The 22,736-nt window shown below is 38.7% G+C and overlaps 1 protein-coding gene across 3 annotated transcripts in view; it reads right to left on the bottom strand.

The window, feature by feature from the left end:
* Window positions 1–228: 228 nt before the first annotated feature.
* ADIPOR2 (adiponectin receptor 2) overlaps window positions 229–22,736 on the bottom strand; it is an 87,695-nt gene continuing 65,187 nt past the window's right edge. For all 3 annotated transcript variants that reach the window (XM_008704826.2, XM_008704827.2, XM_040642001.1), the window contains 6 exons: window positions 15,179–15,298; window positions 10,829–11,000; window positions 8,147–8,333; window positions 7,713–7,900; window positions 5,154–5,347; window positions 229–3,105 (listed from right to left, as the gene is read on the bottom strand). In XM_008704826.2, the coding sequence (XP_008703048.1) occupies window positions 2,977–3,105; window positions 5,154–5,347; window positions 7,713–7,900; window positions 8,147–8,333; window positions 10,829–11,000; window positions 15,179–15,298 (990 nt within the window). In that variant the 3' untranslated portion in view covers window positions 229–2,976. The remainder of the gene's footprint in view (window positions 3,106–5,153; window positions 5,348–7,712; window positions 7,901–8,146; window positions 8,334–10,828; window positions 11,001–15,178; window positions 15,299–22,736) is intronic.

A 22,736-nucleotide genomic window follows, 5' to 3' on the forward strand; every position in this document is an offset into this window, starting at 1 on the left:
TTTAATCATAAATTAAGAACTACCCCTTGGAGTTAGGTCTCCCCTCCAGTCTAAACCTGGTCCCCGTTTTAACGAAAGCCTAAGAAAGTCAGGAAAAGTGAGCTGGGCATAAATAACTTTGATTTGCGCATTCAGAATGGAAAGTCTCTGACAATTTCTTAAGCTTCAGGTCTAAGTTAAGGCTTCAGGGGAGGTAAGCTGAGGCAATAAAACAGTACACAACAAAAGTTCATATTCCATTTGGTTCTTTTTATTAGAAGTTGAGAATACAGCAAGTAAGGGAAATCCCATGGTGAATGAAACCATCACACAGAGGCCTTTCTGGAACCCCAACCCTCTATGATCCCCAAAAATGTGCTTTGTGGCTTCAGCAATTTATAAAGGGGAAGGGGGGAAAATACTGAAAAAGGCCACTATTTAATGGTGAAAGAATGAAGCTGTAGAGGTCCTAACCAGCCTAGGGCCAACAAAGAAAAATTAAAAAATCTGCACAGAGCAAGCAAGCCTCTGATGCTGAGAGTAAGGCATTCAGGCGCCAACCTGGTGAGAGTTCTCAGCGAGCACTGTGAAGACCAAGTGCACAGTGAGGCTGTTGGTAGTGAGTTGCACACTGACACACACATATAAATGGGCACACACACACACGCACTCGCACACACACCTTAAAGAGGGAGATTTTTACTGGATTACACATCATTGATGTTAATTTAACTTTTCCTAACAGTTTGTGCTATGTTGAACCAGGTTCAGCTCCTCCTTTGGGGTGTGGGGTGACTGGGCCCAGAAACTACTACTTCTGTTGGTGGTGTTACAGGGCTGTATCTTATACCCTGTATCCCAAAGTGCATGACTGAAGAGCAAGTCTGGCTTCTGATATGTGCTGTTGCTTCCATGAGACTAAGTGTCCTTCCTTCCAGATGGCCACTGACCTGCTGGACTATTCCCTCAAAGGGAGTAATACTGTTCTTTATTCTGTCAGACACTGCACCAGTTCACTCACTCAAGTCTTTTGCAGGGTCCCCTGGCACCCAAGGCAGTGACCTTATCCAGAACCAAGATACTCTTTAAGTTCTTCCCCAGTTCTACAAAGGATTCCTTCTTCCCGGTTGCCAGCTTTTGCTAGAGATTGGAAGGGGAGAGAAAGGAGATTAACAACCAAGAAAATGCTCTGCTGGATAGGAGACCCTTCCCATACACCAAACACCTATTTGAGGGTGTCAGCCCCCGTGCTTAGGGCTTCAATGTTTAGTTCTAAAACCCACAATCCCCAGGATGTAACTCAATCACCTGAAGTCTTGGGTGACAGCAAGTAACCTAAGACTCAAGTGCTATTTTGGTGGTTTGCCTATGAGCCAAGATTAGAATTCTATGAACCAGATCCTTCCCCTACCACTCTCCCTAACACCGTATCAGGGTACCTCTGGGGCATGAGCAACCTTTTTTCCACTTCTAGCAGCTCTTTAAAGATACAGCTGTACCAGACTCCCTAGCAATAACATACCATTTTCTTTTATAACTTCCCACCATGCTATCCCCCAAAACTGGGGTTCAGGGAATACTGATGACTCCAGAGTGGGTTCCGGACCTTGCTTTACAAGAGTTCTACTGGCTTTCTTGTTCAAGAACAGCTGATACGTGTGTTATTACCAGGCTTACTAAGACGGTGCCAGAGGTGAAATTCACCTTTCCTGATCCAAAGGAAGCATTCTCCCAACCTATGTAAATGAGCTCAGGAGGTACCTGGACAAGTCGGAATCTCTTTTGTGACTGGCTCCATGCCAGGAACTATGATGCCAGGGAAAAGTCCATCTGTATTCCCAAGAGGAGGAAGGGTAGTCAGGGCAGTGACTTTAACAGAAGGAAATTTCTGGGGCGTTCCAGAGCTCCACAACAAAGATATGGAAAACTGTCACATCCCTGAAGATAAAAATCACCACAAAATTGAATAGGATGCCAGGAAGTAATCAGATCAGCCTCTGGGCTAATATTTCCAGAGCTCCTCCCACTGTCTCCACTACCCCTTTGCTGGCATAACTGACTTTCCCAAATAAATGGCTCTACTCTTTAGAAGGGGTCACTCTCAGCACAGAAAACAAGTCAGTCTTTCAAATGATACCTTAACTAGAGCCTTTATCTAACACATCCTGTCAGCCATTCACGTGCTGCTTCCACTGAGAAAACACATACAGCTTCCCTCTACCTTGGGACTACCAAAGGCTCTCAGACATGAGAGTGGTCATGTGATCACTGGGCTGGGGCTGTACTTCCTGCCCCACAGGGTCCAAGGTATGCCAGCCTTTAGAAGGCACCTTGGTGCACCAAGGCATTATACATTCTGGGGCCATCACCTGATCCTCCTACAGTCACTTTGTGCAAAATTGAAACAGTGTGTGGTATTTGCATGTTTCATTCTATACAAAAATTCCCCTCCCTCCCTACCCCTTATGTTTTAAACATTTATATAAATTCTTATTTAAACAGTAAGTTAGAAATCTTATTTACATTAATTTCTTTGTTCTCCCAAAAGAGCATCTAAAATCACATTCCCACCCTTTAATAGGATATAAATGTTCACCTAAATTGGTTTGTATTATTGATTTAAGGAGAGAGAAAGGGAGAAGAACGAACCACCAGCTAAACTGTGTTCCCATCTTCTACAAAGAAATGTGACACAGATCAGAAGCCAGTTTGCCAAGGTCGTGCAGAGCCCTCAATCAGTAGATCCCAATTATAAGTCAGGGTTTGGGCCATTTCTCCTTTTCTCCAAATTGATGCACTCCATCCTTTGAGGTATGATTTATTTTTGTTTTTCTCTTCTCAGTCGTGTACCAGGTGGAGCCCCAAGGGCATCACAAAGCCCACGAGGCTGTCAAAGTTTTGGGGCTCCTCTGGCACTGGCGTCAATGGCCAGTAAGGGAGGCCCTGCAAACACTGCAGGCCGTGTTCAGGGTCACAGTCCCCAGCTTCTGGAAGGAGTCACAGTGCATCCTCTTCACTGCAGCCTCCGCCAATCATGAAACGGAACTCCTGGAGGTTTGAGACGCCATGGAAGTGAACGAAAGCGCCAGCAACCACAAAGATGTGAAACAGCTGATGAGAGTGAAACTGGAGGGGAGGGGGGAGAAACCCGTTCATTATTAAAGTCTGCTAAAGAGTCCTCAGGTTGTTTGTGCTGAGCAGGGCAGGGAATGGAGTGACAAAGCTCAAATTCGAGGTGTCCACAGATCTTGGAACATCCATTAGGCATATCACATTCTGCTGAACTGAAGGCCAGCTGTCCCCAAAGAAATCAAGGTGCTGCCGCTAAATTCTAACCATGAAGATGTGTACACGTATCACAGGAGTATCTGGTGAACTCGGGCAAATGGCATACACACACTCTTGCCAACAGACTACAAAAGACCAAAGATCCCTCCATGCCTAGCAATGGGCTACAGTTAGACATGGGGAGGTTTTCCTCTTTGCTGAAGGAGGTTTTTATCATGGCCTAAATAAAGTACCAGAGCTATGGCCAATTTAAATGTTGCTCTCCTTCAGAAAAACTAAAGGGATTTCCAGGATTAGGTAGAAGGTTAAAACATATGACTCCTTCAGCTCTAAGACTCTAGAATTACATGAACATACCTTATCAAAAGACTAGCAAGGCCAGGCCTTTTCCTTCCTTCTCAAATCAGAAGCTGGTCTACAAGCACATGACATTTTTTCTGATTTAATCTGTTTTGTTGAATGCTAGTTCATTTCTTAAAAGGGATCTATCAATTGCTCAGTGCACCAAATATCACTTCAAAAATTATACTATTCTCTCATTATCATCAAGAGAAAGATATTGATTTTAGAGGTGTAAACTAGAAAGAGTCACAAGTCACATCCCAGAAGAAAGGGATAAAGAAAGGGGGGTAATCAGAAGGGGGAGTGAAGCATGGGAGACTATGGACTCTGAGAAACACACTGAGGGCTTCAGAGGGGACGGGGTGGGGGAATGGGATAGGCTGGTGATGGGTAGTAAGGAGGGCGCATATTGCATGGTGCACTGGGTGTTATACGCAACTAATGAATCCTCGAACCTTGCATCAGAAACCAGGGATGTACTGTATGGTGACTCACATAATGTAATAAAAAAACATTAAAAATAATAATAATAAAGACTAATTTCCCCACCAAAAAAAAAAAAAAAGTCACATCCCAGGAAATGCTTCCTAGGATATCAAAGGGGATTCATTCTCCCAAAGAACGGGGGGAGGGATCTCCATAATCAATGTCAAAATGATGATGAGGCAATCTCCAAAAGATAAATTAACTAATTTGAATCTGAAAAGATTGCCGAAATTAGCATTATCTTCGATTTTATGGTGGGCTAAATTAAACTTTGAAGACTAGGTGATCTGCTTAGTTTACAATCATGAGGAACAGAATTCCAAAGGTCAGACTTCATATCAAGCAACTCTTCAATTCTGTACCTACTGAAAATATTTCAGGCCATCCTCAATTACAAAGTTTCCATCTATTGGTCCCTTACATTTCTTTCCCCTTCTCTTTCCCTCTCTCTTAACCACAATCTAGTTAGCTTTTCCTCTTCTCTTGCTACCAAACACGTATACACACTCACTCACTCTCATTACAAATCACCGAATTTTAGTATCAAAAAGGACTTTGGTAAATAATCTAGTCCATCACCCTCATTTTCTAAATGAGGAAACCAAAACAAACTAAATGCCTTGTCAGTTCAGTGTAATATAAAGGAGCACAGACTCTAATATTAGACTAGCCTGATTCAAATTCCACTCCTACCACCTAGTAGTAATTTGTCCTAACTTTGGACAAGTTACCTAATCTCCCTAAGCCTCATTTCCTAATCCGTAAAATGGAAAACAATAGTTGTCATACCTTATACGGCCAATGTATTTAATAAGGTAATCTGTGTAAAGTGCTCACTCAGTACCATGCCAGCCACCAAGTAAGTGCTCAGTAAATGTCAGTCATCACTGTACTTATCATCCAGAGAAACACAACTAATGAGAAAGAGTTACAACTAAAATACGAGTCTCTCAATTTTGAGTCTAAACTTTTTCAATTATTTCACACTTTCCGGTCTGCCAGTAACATAACTAACAGATACGTATGTATACAACCTAACTGCCCCTGGTCATACTTACCCAGATATCACACTTGCCAGGAAAAAAGCGTTCAGGGATACGGGCAGCATACAGGGCAGCGCCTGTGATATAGAGGCTGGCCATCAGCATCAGCCAGCCGATCTGCCCTATGGTGGCGGCCTTCAGGAATCCCTCCGAGATGACATAGTGCAAGGTAGGAATGATTCCACTCAGGCCAAGGCCCAAAAATACTCCTGGCAATCACAAGGAGAATAAAGTAAAAACGCAGAAGAGAAATAAGGAAGAAGTCAATATTACAACACAGCACTAGTAATTCTGTAAACTGAATATTTCAAGTATGATGCTTCTTGTTTGAAAGGAAAAAGAAGGTTCTTCAAACTCTGGGATACTGCCACAACAGACAGCACAGCTACGCTCTAAAAGATCCATTTACAAATGCAAGGAGCCTCCTGCTGAGGAGAGGCTCAGCTTAACAAGTCAGCAGTCCTCAAAGGGTTTAGAAATGTGTTGCTAAGTGTTTCAGGAATAGACAGCTCTAGGAGTTTTTTTAAACTTTCCTAAATGCTGCCACTTCATAGACACAGATTGCAATACAGAGCAATCTCACATATTTTATCTCCTCTTTGAAGCAACAGATTCTTGGGGTTGGAGGGGAGTGGACGGAGGCGGCAATTGGGGGGATGGGGAGGGAGGTCAGAGCTGCTCCTAAAAGCTCCCAGGCCCAAAACTACCAGTCTGGTACAGAAATCTACCAGAATCACTCCACCACAGCCCTACTGCCTTCAAAATCATCTACACCAGTGTTTTTCAAACTTCTGGATATGGCCTAGGTTATAAGACCCACTAAGTGAATCTGGATTAGCATTTTTTCTTTTTTAGTGAACCACAATGAAATAAAAATCAGACTGTCACAAATGGAGTGTTAAGCAGTAGTATGTAAAAGCTGAGTAATATATATGTGTTAATTTATGAGTATATACACAAATCTGTGTCAATCGAAACACCACAGGAACACCTCATACCCAGCAGCCAGTAACTGCTCCTACATTTTGACACAGAGTTAAAAATGACCTTTAACTCTCAAAATACAAGACAAGGAGCTTGCTTTGGACATTACCAAATAAGTTGCTGGTATGCAACAATACACGCATGCACATACACATAATAAATCGCAGGCATCTACAAGAGAAGAGGAAAATGGCAATGCTCACCTCACAGAAGAAGGGACTCAAGCAGGCCTAAATAAAAACCTTTTCCAAATTCTACTCCTCACTAAAGAAAAACCGTCATGATCCTGTTTCACTTGTTATTTTCCTGTACATGCTAAACAGAGGCTCTGGTGGTCTTGCCTACCATTCTGGAAGTCAAAAGCTCAGGGGCTTGGTTCTTCTGATGTGTTTCACAGCAGAATGTGCAGCTGTACTCTTTTTTTTTTTTTTTTAAGATTTTATTTATTTATTTGACAGAGATAGAGACAGCCAGCGAGAGAGAGAACACAAGCAGGGGGAGTGGGAGAGGAAGAAGCAGGCTCCTAGAGGAGGAGCCTGATGTGGGGCTCGATCCCAGAACGCCGGGATCATGCCCTGAGCTCAAGGCAGACGCTTAACGACTGTGCCACCCAGCGTCCCGTGCAGCTGTACTCTTATCTCCTGTGCTGAAGCAGGCTTAGCCCCACAGTTAAGTACGGCTGGAAGTCACCCCTGACCACAGCTTCCCTGCTCATATAATCACTTAAAAAGAGAAGTGGGTAGACTGTTGCTAACAGTGGTCATTCACAAGTAGTTAAATTCAAACTTCTAACCTTCTAAGAAACTGCAGATGAACCATGGCTTGGATTTTAATATGAAATGGTTTTGGGGTTTTGGCTGTAGTTGATGTTGATCTTGTTTTTTCAAGTCAAAAGGAAAAATACTCCTTCTACTACTTTTCATTCTCGGTAGGCACCAGGTTTGATACTGAGGATAGAACACTGAAGGACATGGCCCTGGCTACAAGGAGTCCCAATCCAGTGGGAAACAAAAACATGTCTCTGTGAACTCCCCACTCCTAGAGGAAGGCTCAACCAGAGGCTTTTGGCTTTCCATATCATCTCCAGTGAGACAGGCATTATTCTAAATATAAAAAGCCCCCGTATTCCTGTATTAGAAGAGATGTATGGTACTTACTTTAGTAGAATACAATCAGTATGAAGTTTTATTTATCTAAGCAGTACACATTTTCTAATAAAAATACAAAACCAAACCAAAAAATGACAAAAGAACCAATCACTAAAAAAGAAGTACACTCCAAGCTGAGAAAGGGTAATCATTGTGTTTTGTTTTGTTTTTTTAACAAAGGTTACAGAGCCACTGCCTTATGGTCATAAACTCTAGTGAATTACAAAATATATACACTGCCTCATAAAGCTCACCATGCCCCTCAACTCTATGTACTTAAGATAACTAATGAACACTACTACATTCAAAGCCCCTGAAGAACAGGAACTAGGACTTATTTATTCTTGCATCACAAGTAACAGCACAGGACTTGGGAAGTGGACCTTTAACAAATGACTGGTAAATAAATGAATGTCCAATGTAAAACCCCCACATCTCTTACCTGCTCTTACTCCTCGATACTGAGGGGTAGCAAACATGTCCCACTGGGAAACTATAATGGCTGCAATGCCCAGCACGCAGATGACAATCAGGTAGATGAAGCAAGGTTGTGGATTACAGTAGAAAGAATAATAAAGCCATGGAACAAAACTTCCCATAATCAGAAGAGCAATACCAGAGTAATCCAGTCTAAAATAGGAACAAAAATTCATGTGATGTTAAAAAGTATGGCCCACTGCAGGTTCTAATTACTCCCCTATGACATGAGCTAACGGTAATAGACAAGAGGCAACGGGGATGCTTGCTTTAATTAAAAAAAAAAAAAAAAATTAAGTTCCCATCGGATAGTATCAAGAATTCTGCCAATTCTGCTGGATGTTTTCCCTAACCACTTACTCTAATATTTGATTATAATGTAGACTTTCCGATACTTACTTAGAGAAGAGCCGGGAGACCCCTTCTGAGTGGCAGTAGACTGTGTGGAAGAGCCATGAAAAGGAAAGGCAGAGAATGGCCCCCAAGAAGAATAATCCAAAGACCACCTTCTCTTGCAGAGGGGCCACAAAGGAGATGTTTGGGCGAAACATGTAAAAGATACCCAGGCACAGGAAGAATACACAACCTACAAAAAGAGTACAGTGAGAGAAAAGACAATCCTTGTCAAGAAGCACTGTTGTGTGTTGATGAGGTTCTCAGTCCTTCACAATCACAATGATATCTCAATCAAAAGCTCCATGAGAAAGATTTTCCAAATAATTGAAGCTTATCCAAAATTTTGGTCTACTTCAAACACTGCTGGTACCATATACTCATCAGCTTCAAAAGCCAAGTGTACAGGAAACAGTACTTTATCTAAGAGCATAACCCAAAAAGAAAACAGACAAGGCTGCTACTTCTTAGAAGGCTGAATTAGTCCACTTCTACCTCTAGATCTAGTATAAAATTTCATTTAGAAAGTTTTTGGCACACATGTTGGAGCCCAGCTTTCAAAGATCCATTTTGTGTTTGCTTTTGCAACGAATTCTAATACCTCCAAACCCTGTCAAGAAATACAGTTTTCCTCCACCAAGAGCTGTCAAGGAACATGATGTTTCTCCAGTCCTCATCAACTGGCCCAACAGATTCAAGAGTTTAAGGACAATAAAATGCCTATTCACGCTACTTCATAATCAGTTTTTAAACTGCTCTTCTTCACAGTAAAATACATGTTCTTACTGCTTAGGAAAAGGTCACTTAACACAAGGAACGCACAGAAATTAAGAAGTTAAACATGTACTAAGTAACTGTTCTATTTAATAAAACTTTTACCCTTGAGTTAGAAGTCAGCAATGAACTGGATTTGCTGCTCTATTCCACTCTGACTATACTAGCAGGTAGGAAGGAATATGGGGACACAACTGAAATCAAATGTGTGACACAAAACGTTAAGTCGAATAAACCAGAGATTTCGTATATTCACATGGTTGTGCAGCCACCATTATTTAATTTCAGAATATTTTCATCACCCCAAAAAGAAGCCCATACTTATCGCATTCATCTCCCACTCCCTACTATCCCCCCCAGCCCTAGACAACCACTAATCATACTTCATCTCTATGGATTTTCACATTGTGGGCATTTCGTGTATATGGATTACATAATAAGTGGCCTTTTGTGTCTGGCTTGCTCCACTTAGCATAGTGTTTCGAGGCTCACCCGTGTTGTAACACACATCAGCACTTCATCTCTTTTTAAGGCCAAATTAATATTTCATTTATATGGATATACCACATTTTATTTACCCATTCACCAGCTGCAAGATGCTTGGGTTGTTTCTACTTTTTAACTATTATAAATAACATTGCTAAAAACATTTGTTTACATGCTTTTGTGTGAACTGTTTTCCATTCTCTTGAGTACATAACTAAGGAGCAGAACTACTGATACCTCTGTTTAACTTTTTGAGGAACTGTCAAAACTGTTTTCCATAAAGGCTGTACCATTTTACATTCCTACCAGCAAAGCCTGAAAGTTGTAATTTTTCTACATCCTTGCCAAAACTTTTATTTTCCATTTTCTTGATTATAGCCATTCTAGCAAGTGTAAAGTGGTATCTCACTACATTTTTCAAAGTATTTGATTTGCATTTCCCAAAATGACTAATGATGTTGAGCATCCCTTTTTTAAAACTGAAATAAGAGTTGACACTTGAGCATCTTTTCGTGTGTTTATTGGCCATTTGTAGATCTTTGGAGAAATGTCTACTCAGATGCTTTACCCATTTTTTAAACTGGGTCATCCTTTTATTGTTTAGTTGTAGAAGTTCTTTACTAGATCCTCATCAGACAGATGATTTGCAAACATTTTCTCCCATTCTGTGGGTTATCTTTGCACTTTCTTGATAATGTCCTTTGACATACAAAAGTTTTTAATTTTGAGAAACTCCAATTTATCTATTTTTTATTTGGTGGTCTGTACTAAACTTAGGTGTCAATTCTAAGAAATTATCACCTAATCCAAGGTCGAAAAGATTTACATCTATGTTTTCACCTAATAATTTTATGGTTTTAGTTATGTTTTAAATCTTTGATTCATTTTGAGTTAATTTTGTATATGAAATGAAGGAGGGATCCAACTTGATTCTTTTACATGTAATTACTCAGTTTTCCCCCATACTATTTGCTGAGACTATTCTTCCCGCATTGTATTCCTTCTTTAATACGCAATCATGATGGAAAAAAATATTAGAGATCACATTCTACTTCAAGCAAAACTGAGATTTAATTGTGAATATTCTAAGCAATGATTTTGAAAAATCAGCTTATTTCTATTAAATAAGCACCTTCCTCACAGTATTCATTGAGACATTATACCACATTTTACAGCACCTTTCCCTTGGTCTGGTTCAAGGACACAGTCTGAAAATCTAGTAGAGAAAATTATGACTTAGCTGTAATAAAATCAGAGTGCAAACTAGGATAACCACAGAATAAACGAGTAAGAAATGCATCATTAGAAATCCAGAAATCAAAACAGCAAATCCCAAATACATTTTTTGTTTTATCCTTATCCTCAAATACATGGAAAAAAAAAAGAATAAAGTGAACATTAATTCCTTATACCACTGACATTACATACCTAAAAGATGTGTCCAGATGTTGCCTGTCTCTGTGTGTATTCTGAAAATGCTCTTAAAACAGGCCCGGAAAGAAGGCATTGGGGGCCGATGTCCATGTAAAAGGAAATCGTTATCCTTGAGCCAGTCTGGTAGTACATCATGAGGGATTACTCGCCACCGACCTTCCCATACCTGGAAGAAGAATATAAAGTATCTTTGTAGTTTTGTCAATGTAGCAACACTGGTTATCCTAAAAGAATGGTTTTCAGCTTTGTTTAAGTCTGGCTAAAGGTCGGGTCCACCTGTACAGACTTGCCTACCTTCATCACAACAGACTTTACCTCTGAAAAGGCCCTGTGATATTAAATATGACTGTTTTTATACTTAATATTTCTGTTGGTGGAAAAAGAACTACAGCTGACCCTAACGTGCGTTTGAAATGTGTGGGTTGACTTATATGCAGATTTTTTTTACAATACAGTCCTGTAAATGAATTTTCTCTTCCTTATGATGTTACTAACATTTTTTTTCTCTAGCTTATTTTAAGGATTTAGTTTATAATACATATACAAAATATGTGTTGACTTTTAATGCTATTGGTAGGCTATTAATAGTTAAGTTTCAGAGGAATCAAAAGTTATGCATGAATTTTCAACTTCGAAGGGGTCAGTACCTTTAACCCCTGCATCATTCAAAGGCCAAACCCTGTATATAGAATCACTTGTGTGCCTTCTGCTAAATTCTCTCCCTTTCCCTTCTCTTCGTACCAACAACAAACATGATGAAGTAAAAAAAGACAGTGCATAGAAGTCAAAATCTTGGATCTCTACCATTAACTAGTTCAAGGAGCTTTAATCAGAAAGTCACCAAGCCTCAGTTTCCTCATATATAAAACGGGATAACAATACTTCAATTACTTCATAAGGGATCAAATGAAATAACCCAGAGCACTTCCTAAATGAATAAGCAAGCCCCAGCATCTACCCCACCGGTGGTATGCAACCCTGACCATCCCCAGAGGCCATTACCTACCTAAGTGTTAATGACTGATCCACCCTCCTCATGCTGGAGAGATGGGAAAGAAACTCAAAGGTTAAGGACCCTTCAAAAGTCCTGTCACCACCACCCCCTTCTTCTCCCTTTTCACTGTCCCTCCCCCACAGACTCTAACAGAAAAGGGATCAGGAATCAGGTACCTGTCCTTAAAAACCTGTCAACCTCTGCACTCTGCTTCTTTTAATGTCTCTCAGCACAGAGAGCTCACATCATAAGGATCACTTAATCCTAAACTAAGTTGGTTCTGCAAATCATAAAGATATAAGGAAAAATGCCGGGTACATGGTCTATGCATAGGCTTTAGGTTGAGACAATGACCCCACTCTTACCCCTCAGGGTTCTTGTGACAAACAACAGGGCTAGGCTATACAAGCTTCGCCCTCCTTCTACTATGCGATGCAAAATGACTGCCAGCTACTGAGCCCATTCCTTTTGCTTCACATCTTCCTGTTCTCTCCTCTCCTTAATCCTTCTTATTGAAATACACTTGTAAAAGAATTGATCCTCTGTGTAACTCCAAAGGAAGTGAGAACTAACAATTTAAGAGCAGAAGTGGCCCTCTTAACGCTACTAAAACTCACTATCTCTCTAGCCTCCCCAATTTCTCTCTCACCTTCTGACTCAAAACCTGAGGCCTGTAGTTACTGGTGGTAAACTGGCCATTCCATGCTCCTTCGTAACACACAATAAAATACAATAACGCCAAAAGACTAATCTAGATATTTAATGTCTACAGGTAATAATAGTATTACCACTTGTAAAAGCAGCTGTTTGAGATCTTCCAAAGGACTTTTTGGAGAAAAAGAGAATACTCCAAGATACTGAATTTCTCTTCTCTAATTTGGACTTGAAAGAGATAGCTACTGTTAACATTAACTTTACAAGATGCTTACTCTGTTTTACTTTGGAAGAATTCTATTTTCTAAGAGGGAGAGGAAAAGAGAAATCAATCCTTACATCCTCAAAGCAATTCAAAATCTGCAAACAGCTCTGCTGTGACCATATGAAAAGTGCTATTGTGTTACCCCACACAGCCGAGATGTTCCCTTTTTGCAATAAGAAAGAATATGTTGAGTTTCTTACTAGTTATATTTGCATATAATGTCAGAATGATTTTTCTCCATTGTTTCTTAACATTCTAGCAGTCTAAACTGAGCCAAGGAGCTATACTTTCATAATTATACTGAAGTCAGTGTCATATTCAACAGACACTGCACCCTCAAACCTCAACTTGGAGTCAATCCAAATGGCAACCCAAACAGGCATCCTCTTTTACCCCCCAGGGAAAAAAGAACAGGATCACAGCTTGGCCAAATACATATTTATTTATAAGCTTGACAAAGGCACTGCATAAATCAAACATCTGAGCAATGGTCCACTGGATTTGTATTAGACCATTAATGCACAAAACATTTCTTTATAACTGAAGGCTGGAAAAAAAGAGAGCATGATCAAACTTGGACACTCTATAAAGACTAAATGATTTGATTTCCCCTATTCCCATAAGAAAAGCTTTTCCAAAAGGGAGTGTATACCAGCAAGGCCACAGGACACTTCATTTTAAATTCTGTTTATTTGCCTGCAATCCAAGAAAAAAAAAATGTGTCACTAAACCCAGTTAGTTGTCATGTACACTCAGTTGCATGACCGCAGCAGGCGGAACAAGCTTGGAGAACGCTGTGTCACAGGAAGCCTCTCCAGTCCACTCTCACAGACAAACTGCTAGAGGATGATATGGCAATGGTAATAATTTTTGTGCTCCACTCATTTTTCTTCAGTAAATCACAGTTTGGAGCAAACAAATGCCCTATTTATTCTCCCATTAGCTGTTACATTGGTGGAAGTTTTATTTGCTTTATTCTTTACTCTTAGTTCAGAAAAGGAGAATAAAAAGGCAGTCAAATTAGCTACAGTACCCCACTGATCTATAAATATTAAAAATCCCTAATGGCCCAGACACTAAATAGTCAACATTGAGAGATCTAACACCAAACTTGCTTTATGAAAAACAAAATATATCCTTTATATCCCTGTGTGTTGATTCTCCTGAGACAGCAATCACTAGAAAAGAATCTATTGTTTTGCTTGGCTTTTTCTTCACCAATTTTCAAACACTGAAAATTTCCTGGGCTCTAAGTAGACCCAAAATTGTTTATACCCCTCCCCCACCACTCTCCACCCATCCCCTTTAACTTAGGAGGGATATCTATACTCAGATTATAATGTTTACTCATCCTCTGGTCCAAAGTACAGTATTCTATAGTCAACAGGCCCCCAATAATTTCTACCACCACTGTGAATGTAGGAAAACCTAACTTAGTTTTCAGGATTAAGACCACAGGCACAAAAAAGTCTTGGTTCCATGAAACCTATTTTAAAAAAGCTAAGAGTCACAAAAAATTTCTCTCTAAATAATCAAGAGCTCTCCAGAAATGTTTAACAAATAAATTTATTTACACATACTAACACAGACTCATGATTTTGCATAATTCCTGCCAGGGTCCCTACTGATCATATTATCAAGTAGTTATAAATTTACCAGTGTCCCTGACTCTTTTCTCTAAGGAAGCAACCACAATTCCAGTTACCATTTTAAGAAGACGAAGACGAAGAAGACGACGACGACGAAGAAGAAGACGACGAAGAAGAAGACGACGAAGAAGAAGAAGACGACAACGAAAAAGAAGACGAAGACGAAGAAGAAGACGAAGAAGACGAAGAAGAAGAAGACGAAGAAGAAGACAAAGAAGAAGAAGAAAAAATCCCCACAATAGGTCCTAAAGAATCAGATAATGCATTAGAAGAAAAACCTTAGAGATAGAAATGCCAGCTGAACTAGAAATTCTAGACGTGCATGAAAACTGGGAAATTTAGATCTAAAGAGTATTTTGATCACCCACAGAATCCTTAGAAAGATTAGCTTATTTGTCATCACAGTCAAGTAGCAGAAGAGATTCAAGGGACTTGGAGAGGGCATTTTAGTATCTCGAGGCATCAACCACTCCCAACTTCCATTCTGTCTTAGTTGAACTATCAACAAGACATCTACCCTGTTAACTTAATCAGGAAACACTTGTTTCCCAAAGGGATATTCCAGTTTTATCACAACTTTATCATGGCTGCTTCAGGCAAACAAATTATTTTGTCTCAAACAGGGTTAAAGTCATGAGATTGTTTCTGTCTCCATTTTGCCACAGATTACGTCCAAAGTAAACCAAAGGCTAATAAGTAAGGTACTACAAACCTCCTTAGAGGTTCCTGTTTGGGAAGGGTTAAATATATAGCATAGTAATGATAAGAAACTGCTATCTTACCTTACAAACAAATTCTTCCATTCTTTCCATAGCATGATGGGCTTGTAAAAGAGGGGACATGCCCATAAACCCCTCATCTTCCTGAGAAGCTTCATCACTGCATTCACGTTCCTCAGAGATCTATAAGGCAATCACAGAAACAGTCAGGGACAGAGACCAGGGGCCAAATGAAACAATCAATACACTAACCTTAAAAAAATTATAATGAAATAATTCTCTCTTGAGGTCAAAACAAGACTTCAAACAAGTAACAATATAAGAAGTACTGTCAGTTTATTATAGAATTATAAGTATTAAAAGTGAACAATACTCAATTCTTCTCTCTGACAGACAAATGAAATACAAAAGCATTCCCATGTTTGTTTCAGTAGCAAATTCCTGGGGTAACTTGAATGGTTCGTTTTTGTTTTAAGATTATATTCACAGATCACAAATTATTATTGTATATATATAGTCGAGAAATTGCTGAGGGGAAAATCTCCAAGAATCCCACCTGGCATATATAAAATAAATAATTGCAATACAAAATGGTAAGTGTTCTAGGGTTAAAAACCAGAAAAAAGAAAAAAACATTTACTCAATTCTTAAGATACGCCAAGCATAAAAGAAAAGGGCTTTTCTTTATATAGGCCATCTAACTTAATCCTGACAGTCACCTATTATTAGATGAATATTCTTATCCCCATTTAACATATAAAGAACATCAGGCAAAAGGGGTTAAATAAGTTGCCCAAAATTAAAACTAGTAAAGAAAAAAAGTAAAAACTCCCACACACACACTCTTTCCACATTCTTGATGAAATGAAGAAATGACAATCCAGTTAGACTTTAAGGGATGAATCACTAAAATTAAGATTTGTTTCCAGATGAAGCTTCACACTAATTTAGACAGAATGATACCGTGAGAAGGGCAATGGACAAGAAGTCAGGAGACCTAAGTAGTTAAGTGTGGTTTTGCCACTAATATCGATGGAACCGTATATAGGTCTCTCAACCCGAACCTCAATTTTCTCATTTCTATCTAAAAGAAGGAGTTTAAAACTAAACAATCTCTACAGTCTTCCCTATTCTCTAAAATTCTGAGATTCTGCCACTCAGTGAAAATGACAGAACTAGAATTCCATATCTACTAAGAGTCTTCTAGATAAACAGTACTGGCTAACATGACTGCATGAAGAAATGAATGACCTTCTACCTCCAGTCAGAAAACTGGTAAGGATGAACATGTAGGCACAATAAGTAATCTACCACAACACTTGAATTTGAACATATTTAAAAAGAAATCCTAAGATTTCATTTTCCTACTCTTTACTTTTCAAGATAACTAGGAGCTTAGTATTAAGCAGCACTTGAAACATGTTACATACCCAATCTCAAATGTTAAAAAATCATGTTCTGCAAAAAATCTATCTTGACTCTGCTTCTCTACTATTCTTACTCATAAAACACCCTCCGTAAAAATAAAACAAGATGAAACCAGAGAGGGAGACAAACCATAAGAGACTCTTAATCATAGGAAAAAAACTGAGAGTTGAGGGAGGGGAAGGGGGGAGAAGGATGGGGTAGTTGGGTGATGGACATTAAGGAGGGCATGTGATGTAATGAGCACTGGGTATTATATAAGACTGATTTATCACAGGCCTGTACCTCTGAAACCAATAATACATTATATGTTAATTAATTGAATTTAAATTAAAAAATGTGTAAGAAAGAAACCACCCTCCGTTCCTTACTTCCCTAAACCTTACCTGTCTGCCCTTTAGTGCCCACTTTCTCAACCTTTCTTTCGTGATTGCCACCTTCCCCTTGCCCACCACGCATTTTTAGATTGCTTCTTCCAACCCCAGGAAATTTTATTAACACAATATACTGTGTATCTGTTTATGTACTATGGACCTATGGAGGGCTACAAACTACTGTAATATTTTAGAGTTTTTCAATCTTCTCTCAATCAAGAAGCAATTTTCACCAGAGAATGTATATGCCCTACCTAACCGACAGCAACTGCCTCCTCTTCTGAACTTTTCTAGCAACTGAAGTCTGTAGCCCTCATTTGACGACAAATATTTGACTTACGGCTCTTGTTTTATTGACTTACACTGTTTTATTTCATGTTTGACATAATTTTACTTTTTTAGTGTAAATAAGATTTTAAGTGTCTATGTGGTTGTCTTCCTCATAGACCCACAACAGCTCTGTGTAATATGTTACATACTTCACCACAGCTCAATTAATTAATGCTTTAACATTTTTTCAACAAAAAATTTAAAAGGTGCCTAATTAAACATAAAATAGACAACAGCTTAAAAGGTTAGCAGACTGAGTTTAAAGTATAAAATATAAATTTATATATATAATGTAAAATAGCTTAAATATTTACGCATGTTCAACATGTATTTGATCTTCACAAAGAATAACAGAAACAAGGATTCAGTCTTGATTTTCTTACAAATAAATTATGCCAGCAGTTTCTAATAAAGCTACAAATAAATGGGCATATAAAGCAGGACTCGTTAAATATTTCCTATACCAACGTAAGTAAAACCCAATTAAGTTGCAAAACTGGTCTGAAATGTCAATGGGATTACTTACAGTCAGTAGTTCTGAATACCAGGCTAATAATACATTTGGATCCATAGAAGACTACTGATAGGAAAAGGTAAGCCAGACTTCCGGGCAAAAGAAAGGGCATTTCACACACCGAATCTTAAATTAGAGACTTAGATAAGAAAAAAGGAGGACAGGGTGCTTCTCTCCATTGGTACTCACACTTTCTACAGAAAAGACAGAAGAATGGTTCAACTTCCCAATCATAAGGAGGTAAGAGGAACAATGACACCACCGTTGGGAGCTAATACGCGTTTATCGAAAGAAAACAAGGACATTCAGAATGTAGGATGTATGGTCTGAGTCAAACACCAACTAGGTGCCAAAAACATTGTTTATTCATTTACTCATTTTTTAGGAAGGGTGGCTTGCCATAATGGATTAAGAGTGAGTCTGAAGTCAAATAAACTGTGACTACTGACAAATTCTGTCATATCTGACAAGATTACATTTAACCTAATCATCAATTTCCTTATCTGTGAAATGCTTTTAACAATACCGTACTACAATACAGATCTGTTTTAAGGATAAAAGATAATAAGTAAAAAGAAAGTATCATAGGGCCCAGGACTCAGAAGGCAATAAATAAATGATGGCCTTTATTATTATTAATGACGGGCTAAGTACTAAGAACATTAAAGTTAGTATCACAACCTAGGAGGGAAGATATGCATGTAAGTAAAATACAGCAAGGACCTAGCGACTGTATGAAAAAGGTCTAATGCAAACAGAAAGAGAAAATAGTTAACTTTGACACTGTTGGGAAGTTTCCTAGAAAGGTAACATCTGAACCAAGACCTGAAAAATGAGTAAGATATTCATGAGTCAGGCATGACCGGTGAAAGACATAACAGGTAAAGGCAACAGCATGTATCCAAAAACCTAGAGGAAAGAAATAGCATGACACAAAGAATACATAGTTTTTAGCATGGCTGCTGCAGCAACAACTAAATGTGATGTGAGACTAAAAAAGGTTAAATACAAGGGCACCTGCATGGCTCAGTCAGTTAAGCATCTGCCTTTGGCTCAGGTCATGATCCCAGGGTCCTGTGATTGAGCCCCACATCAAGCCCCGCATCGGGCTCCCTGCTCCTCAGGGAGCCTGCCTCTCCCTCTCCCTCTGCCTGCCGCTCCCCCTGCTTGTGCTCGCTTGCTCTCTGTCCAGAAAGTAAATAAAATCTTTTTTTTAAAAAGTATTAAAAAAAAAAAAAGGTTAGGTACGGAAACAATCCAAATGCCCATCAACAAATAAATACATAAAACGTGGCATACACATACGCAGAATATTACACTCAGTCATAAAAAGGAATGTAGTTCTGATATGTACTACCACATGGATAAACGTTGAGAACGTTACGCCACACACAAAAGGGCAAATATTGTACAATTCCATTTATATAAAAAATCTGGAATAGGCAAATTCAGAGACTAAAAGTAGAGAGTGGGTAAAAGGGGCTAGACTGGAAGGAGGGAACAGTAAGTTGTATTTCAGTAGGTACAGAATTTCTATATGGGATGATCACAAATTTTGGAAATAGTGGTGATGGTTGTACAACACTGTGAATGCAATTAGTGCCACTAAGTTGTACACTGAAAAATGGCTAGAATGGCAAATTTTATACTATATATTTTACAATAAAAAAAAATTTAAAAGACACAGGAGTCCACAGCAGCATTCTTCGTAATAGTCAAAAACCAGAAACAATCCAATTGTCTATCAATACGAAAATGGATAGACAAGTGTGATATACTTATGTAACAGAATACAAGAGATTACTATTCAGTAATTAAAAAGAACTACTAACATACAAAAGAGTATGGGTAAGTAGCAAAAACATGCCAATCATAAAGAGTATATATCGTATGATTCCACTTATATTAAGTTCGGAAATAAGCAAAACAATCTACTGTGGTAGAAGTCGGAATAATGGTTCTCTCTGGGAATAAAGGCAAGATGGGGAAAGGTTACGGACTTGAAAAAGGCATGAGAGAAGTTTCTGAAATGATGAAAATAATCTGAATCTTGATCTGTGTGATCATATATAGGTAGTGAAATGATGCTATATATTTAAGATTTGGGTATTTTGCTGTGTTTAAATTATCCCTCAATAAAACGTTGTTTGTGTAAATCATCCCTCAATAATTTCAAAAACAAAAACAGGAGAGAGGAACAGAGGTGCTAAAGCCTTTTCATACTAAGGGGTTTTAGGTTTTATCAAGTAGGCAAAGCTGAGCATTTAAATGATGAGGCTGGGCCAAGCTGAACAAGATTACATTTGTGTTTACAAACTTACTTTGGCAACAGAGAGAAGTGGCAATGAAGAAGGGAGACAGGAAAGAAAAGAAATAAATTAAGAAAACACAAAGTCTAAAGCAGTTGTTCTCGACTAGGGGTAATTTTGCTCCCCCACCTAGGGGACATCTGGCAATATCTATAATTTCTTTACTTGCCACAAGTAGGAGGAAATGATACTGGCAACTAGTAGATAGGGGGCAGGATGCTGTTACACAACCTACAATGCAAAAGACAGTTCTCCAAGACGAGGAACTATCTGGTTAAAATGTCAACAGTCGTTGAGAAACTCTGATCTGAAGAAATGATGAGAGAGGATCTATACACCTACTAACAGTATTACGTGTTCACATTAGAAAAAAATATATTTTATCAGATACTTCACACTTCTTACTAACAAGTGGTTACTAGTGCCATGGCTAAATGGTAACCATTCATTCAAAAAATTCAGGAGTACTCATTGAGCAGCTACCATTTCACAGATGAGGAACCTGAGGTTAAATGATTTGCTCAGGGTCACACACCTAGAAAATACCAGTCAGTTCATACAAGTTCCAAAGTTCATGCTATATTCTTCCACTCACATTGTTTCCTAATTATAAAAGTGCCTGATTTTGTGTGTAACAGACATTTGATCAAAAGGCCACAACACCTACAGACAGACCTTGCTTTCTAGTAGTACAGGATAGTAAAACTGTGCAAGACAAAATTATGTAAAGCAATCTTAATAACCAATGAGCAAAATGGCTATTTTGTGACCTTTAAAAATTGTTAAGATATTAAAAACTCTATCAGTTATAAATGTATAAGGAAATTTTTAAAATTTAAATACTAGTAAAACTAGTATTTAGTATGCTATATTTTAAAACAGACACATTGAGAATTCAGTATTTATAAGAAACTTACCAAGAGAAATTTAAACAATATTTGCAGGTTTTTGGTTGTTTGTTTTTAAGTAGGCTCCACGCCCAATGTGGGCCTTGAACTCATGATCCTGAGATCAAGAGTCGCCGCTTTACCAACTGAGCCAGTCAGGTGCCTGCTTGCCTTCTTGTTGTATAACTTATAATACAAACTGAGCATCTTTTCTCAGCCTTGGGAAATTGTCCATACTCTAAGTCTGGATCAGCTTTCAACATTTTATTCTTTGTGCTGTCGCGTCATGAAATATCTGTAACATTTCCTTTAATTTGACTTTTTGCCTGCATCACTTCTCTAGACATCTTCATCCTTTTTGCCACAAACACTTTACTTCTTTATGCTGACAAGTTTGCCTTCACGATGTTCCTCTGGCTGCACAACTAGAATCTCTTAAGTGATAGCAGGGTCAACATTCCCAGTCCCAATCAGGTATTTCTTCTACAGCCATTTATGTTTGACCTGATTTGCAAATGCAGCATTATCAGTTTCACTTCTTTGCTTTTATTTTTATCTTTGTTAGCCAATTTCCCCTTCTGATTATCCATTTTTGTAAAAAGTCACATGGGTTTATCACTGGGAAACCACACAACCACATTCTTTGCTGTCTTATGCATTAAATGAATGACAGATGTATAATCAGTCATGATAGACTTTCAAAGAAGTGATATGACTGGTCACTAATCATGAAGCATATCTACTATTTGCACAGTAGAAATGCAGACTGTAGACTGAAGAGCTAGCACAAAAGTTTGTGCTTTATGCAATTACAAGCAGTAAATATACCACAGTAAGTGAAATTTGAACCATATTGTTAAGAGCCTGGTATTATTTAACTAACCTATGATAACTGAAACACACGCATACTGGAACCTTGCAAAGCATTAAAGCGGCTTGTCCGTATTTTCTCTTCTCATCTTTTACAACTGCCCTTTCTACCCAAAATAGTGCTTCTAAAAAAATTAATCTCAATTTAACAGAATGCAAACCTATATGTGAGGCAAGGATTTTACTGTGGATTACATTTCTAAGACATGTAATAACATCCGGTTTTTTAAGTCAGTTTTTTGTTAATAAATACCACCAACAGTAATACAGCTGACACTGAACACGGGTTTGAATAGCACAGATTCACTTATACATGAATTTTTTATAGTACAGTACCATAAATGTATTTTCTCTTCCTTATGCTTTTCTTAGTAAATTTCTTTTCTCTAGCTTATACAGTATACAGTATATAATATTGCACATAATACACAGAACATATAAAATATGTGTTAATCAACTTTTTATGTTATCAGTAAGGCTTCCAATCAACAGTGGGCTACCAGCAGTTAAATTCTGGGGGAAGTCAAAAGTTATACAAATATTTTAAAAAAATCGACACAGCCTTGGGGCGCCCGGGTGGCACAGCGGTTAAGCGTCTGCCTTCGGCTCAGGGCGTGATCCCGGCGTTCTGGGATTGAGCCCCACATCAGGCTCCTCCGCTATGAGCCTGCTTCTTCCTCTCCCACTCCTCCTGCTTGTGTTCCCTCCCTCGCTGGCTTTCTCTGTCGAATAAATAAAATCTTTAAAAAAAAAAAAAATCGACACACCCTTAACCCCTGAACAGTTCAAGGGTCAACTGTAATTCCATCTCTGGTAGTCCAGTGTATACTTTGTGACAGAATGTGGTCAGTGGTCAGAAATACATATCCTGGTAAAGACAAATACTTCTATCCATCCCAGTACGTCAGCAAA

This window comes from Ursus maritimus, unplaced genomic scaffold, assembly GCF_017311325.1.
Source record: "Ursus maritimus isolate PB19 unplaced genomic scaffold, ASM1731132v1 scaffold_26, whole genome shotgun sequence".
Taxonomy (NCBI): Eukaryota; Metazoa; Chordata; class Mammalia; order Carnivora; family Ursidae; genus Ursus; species Ursus maritimus.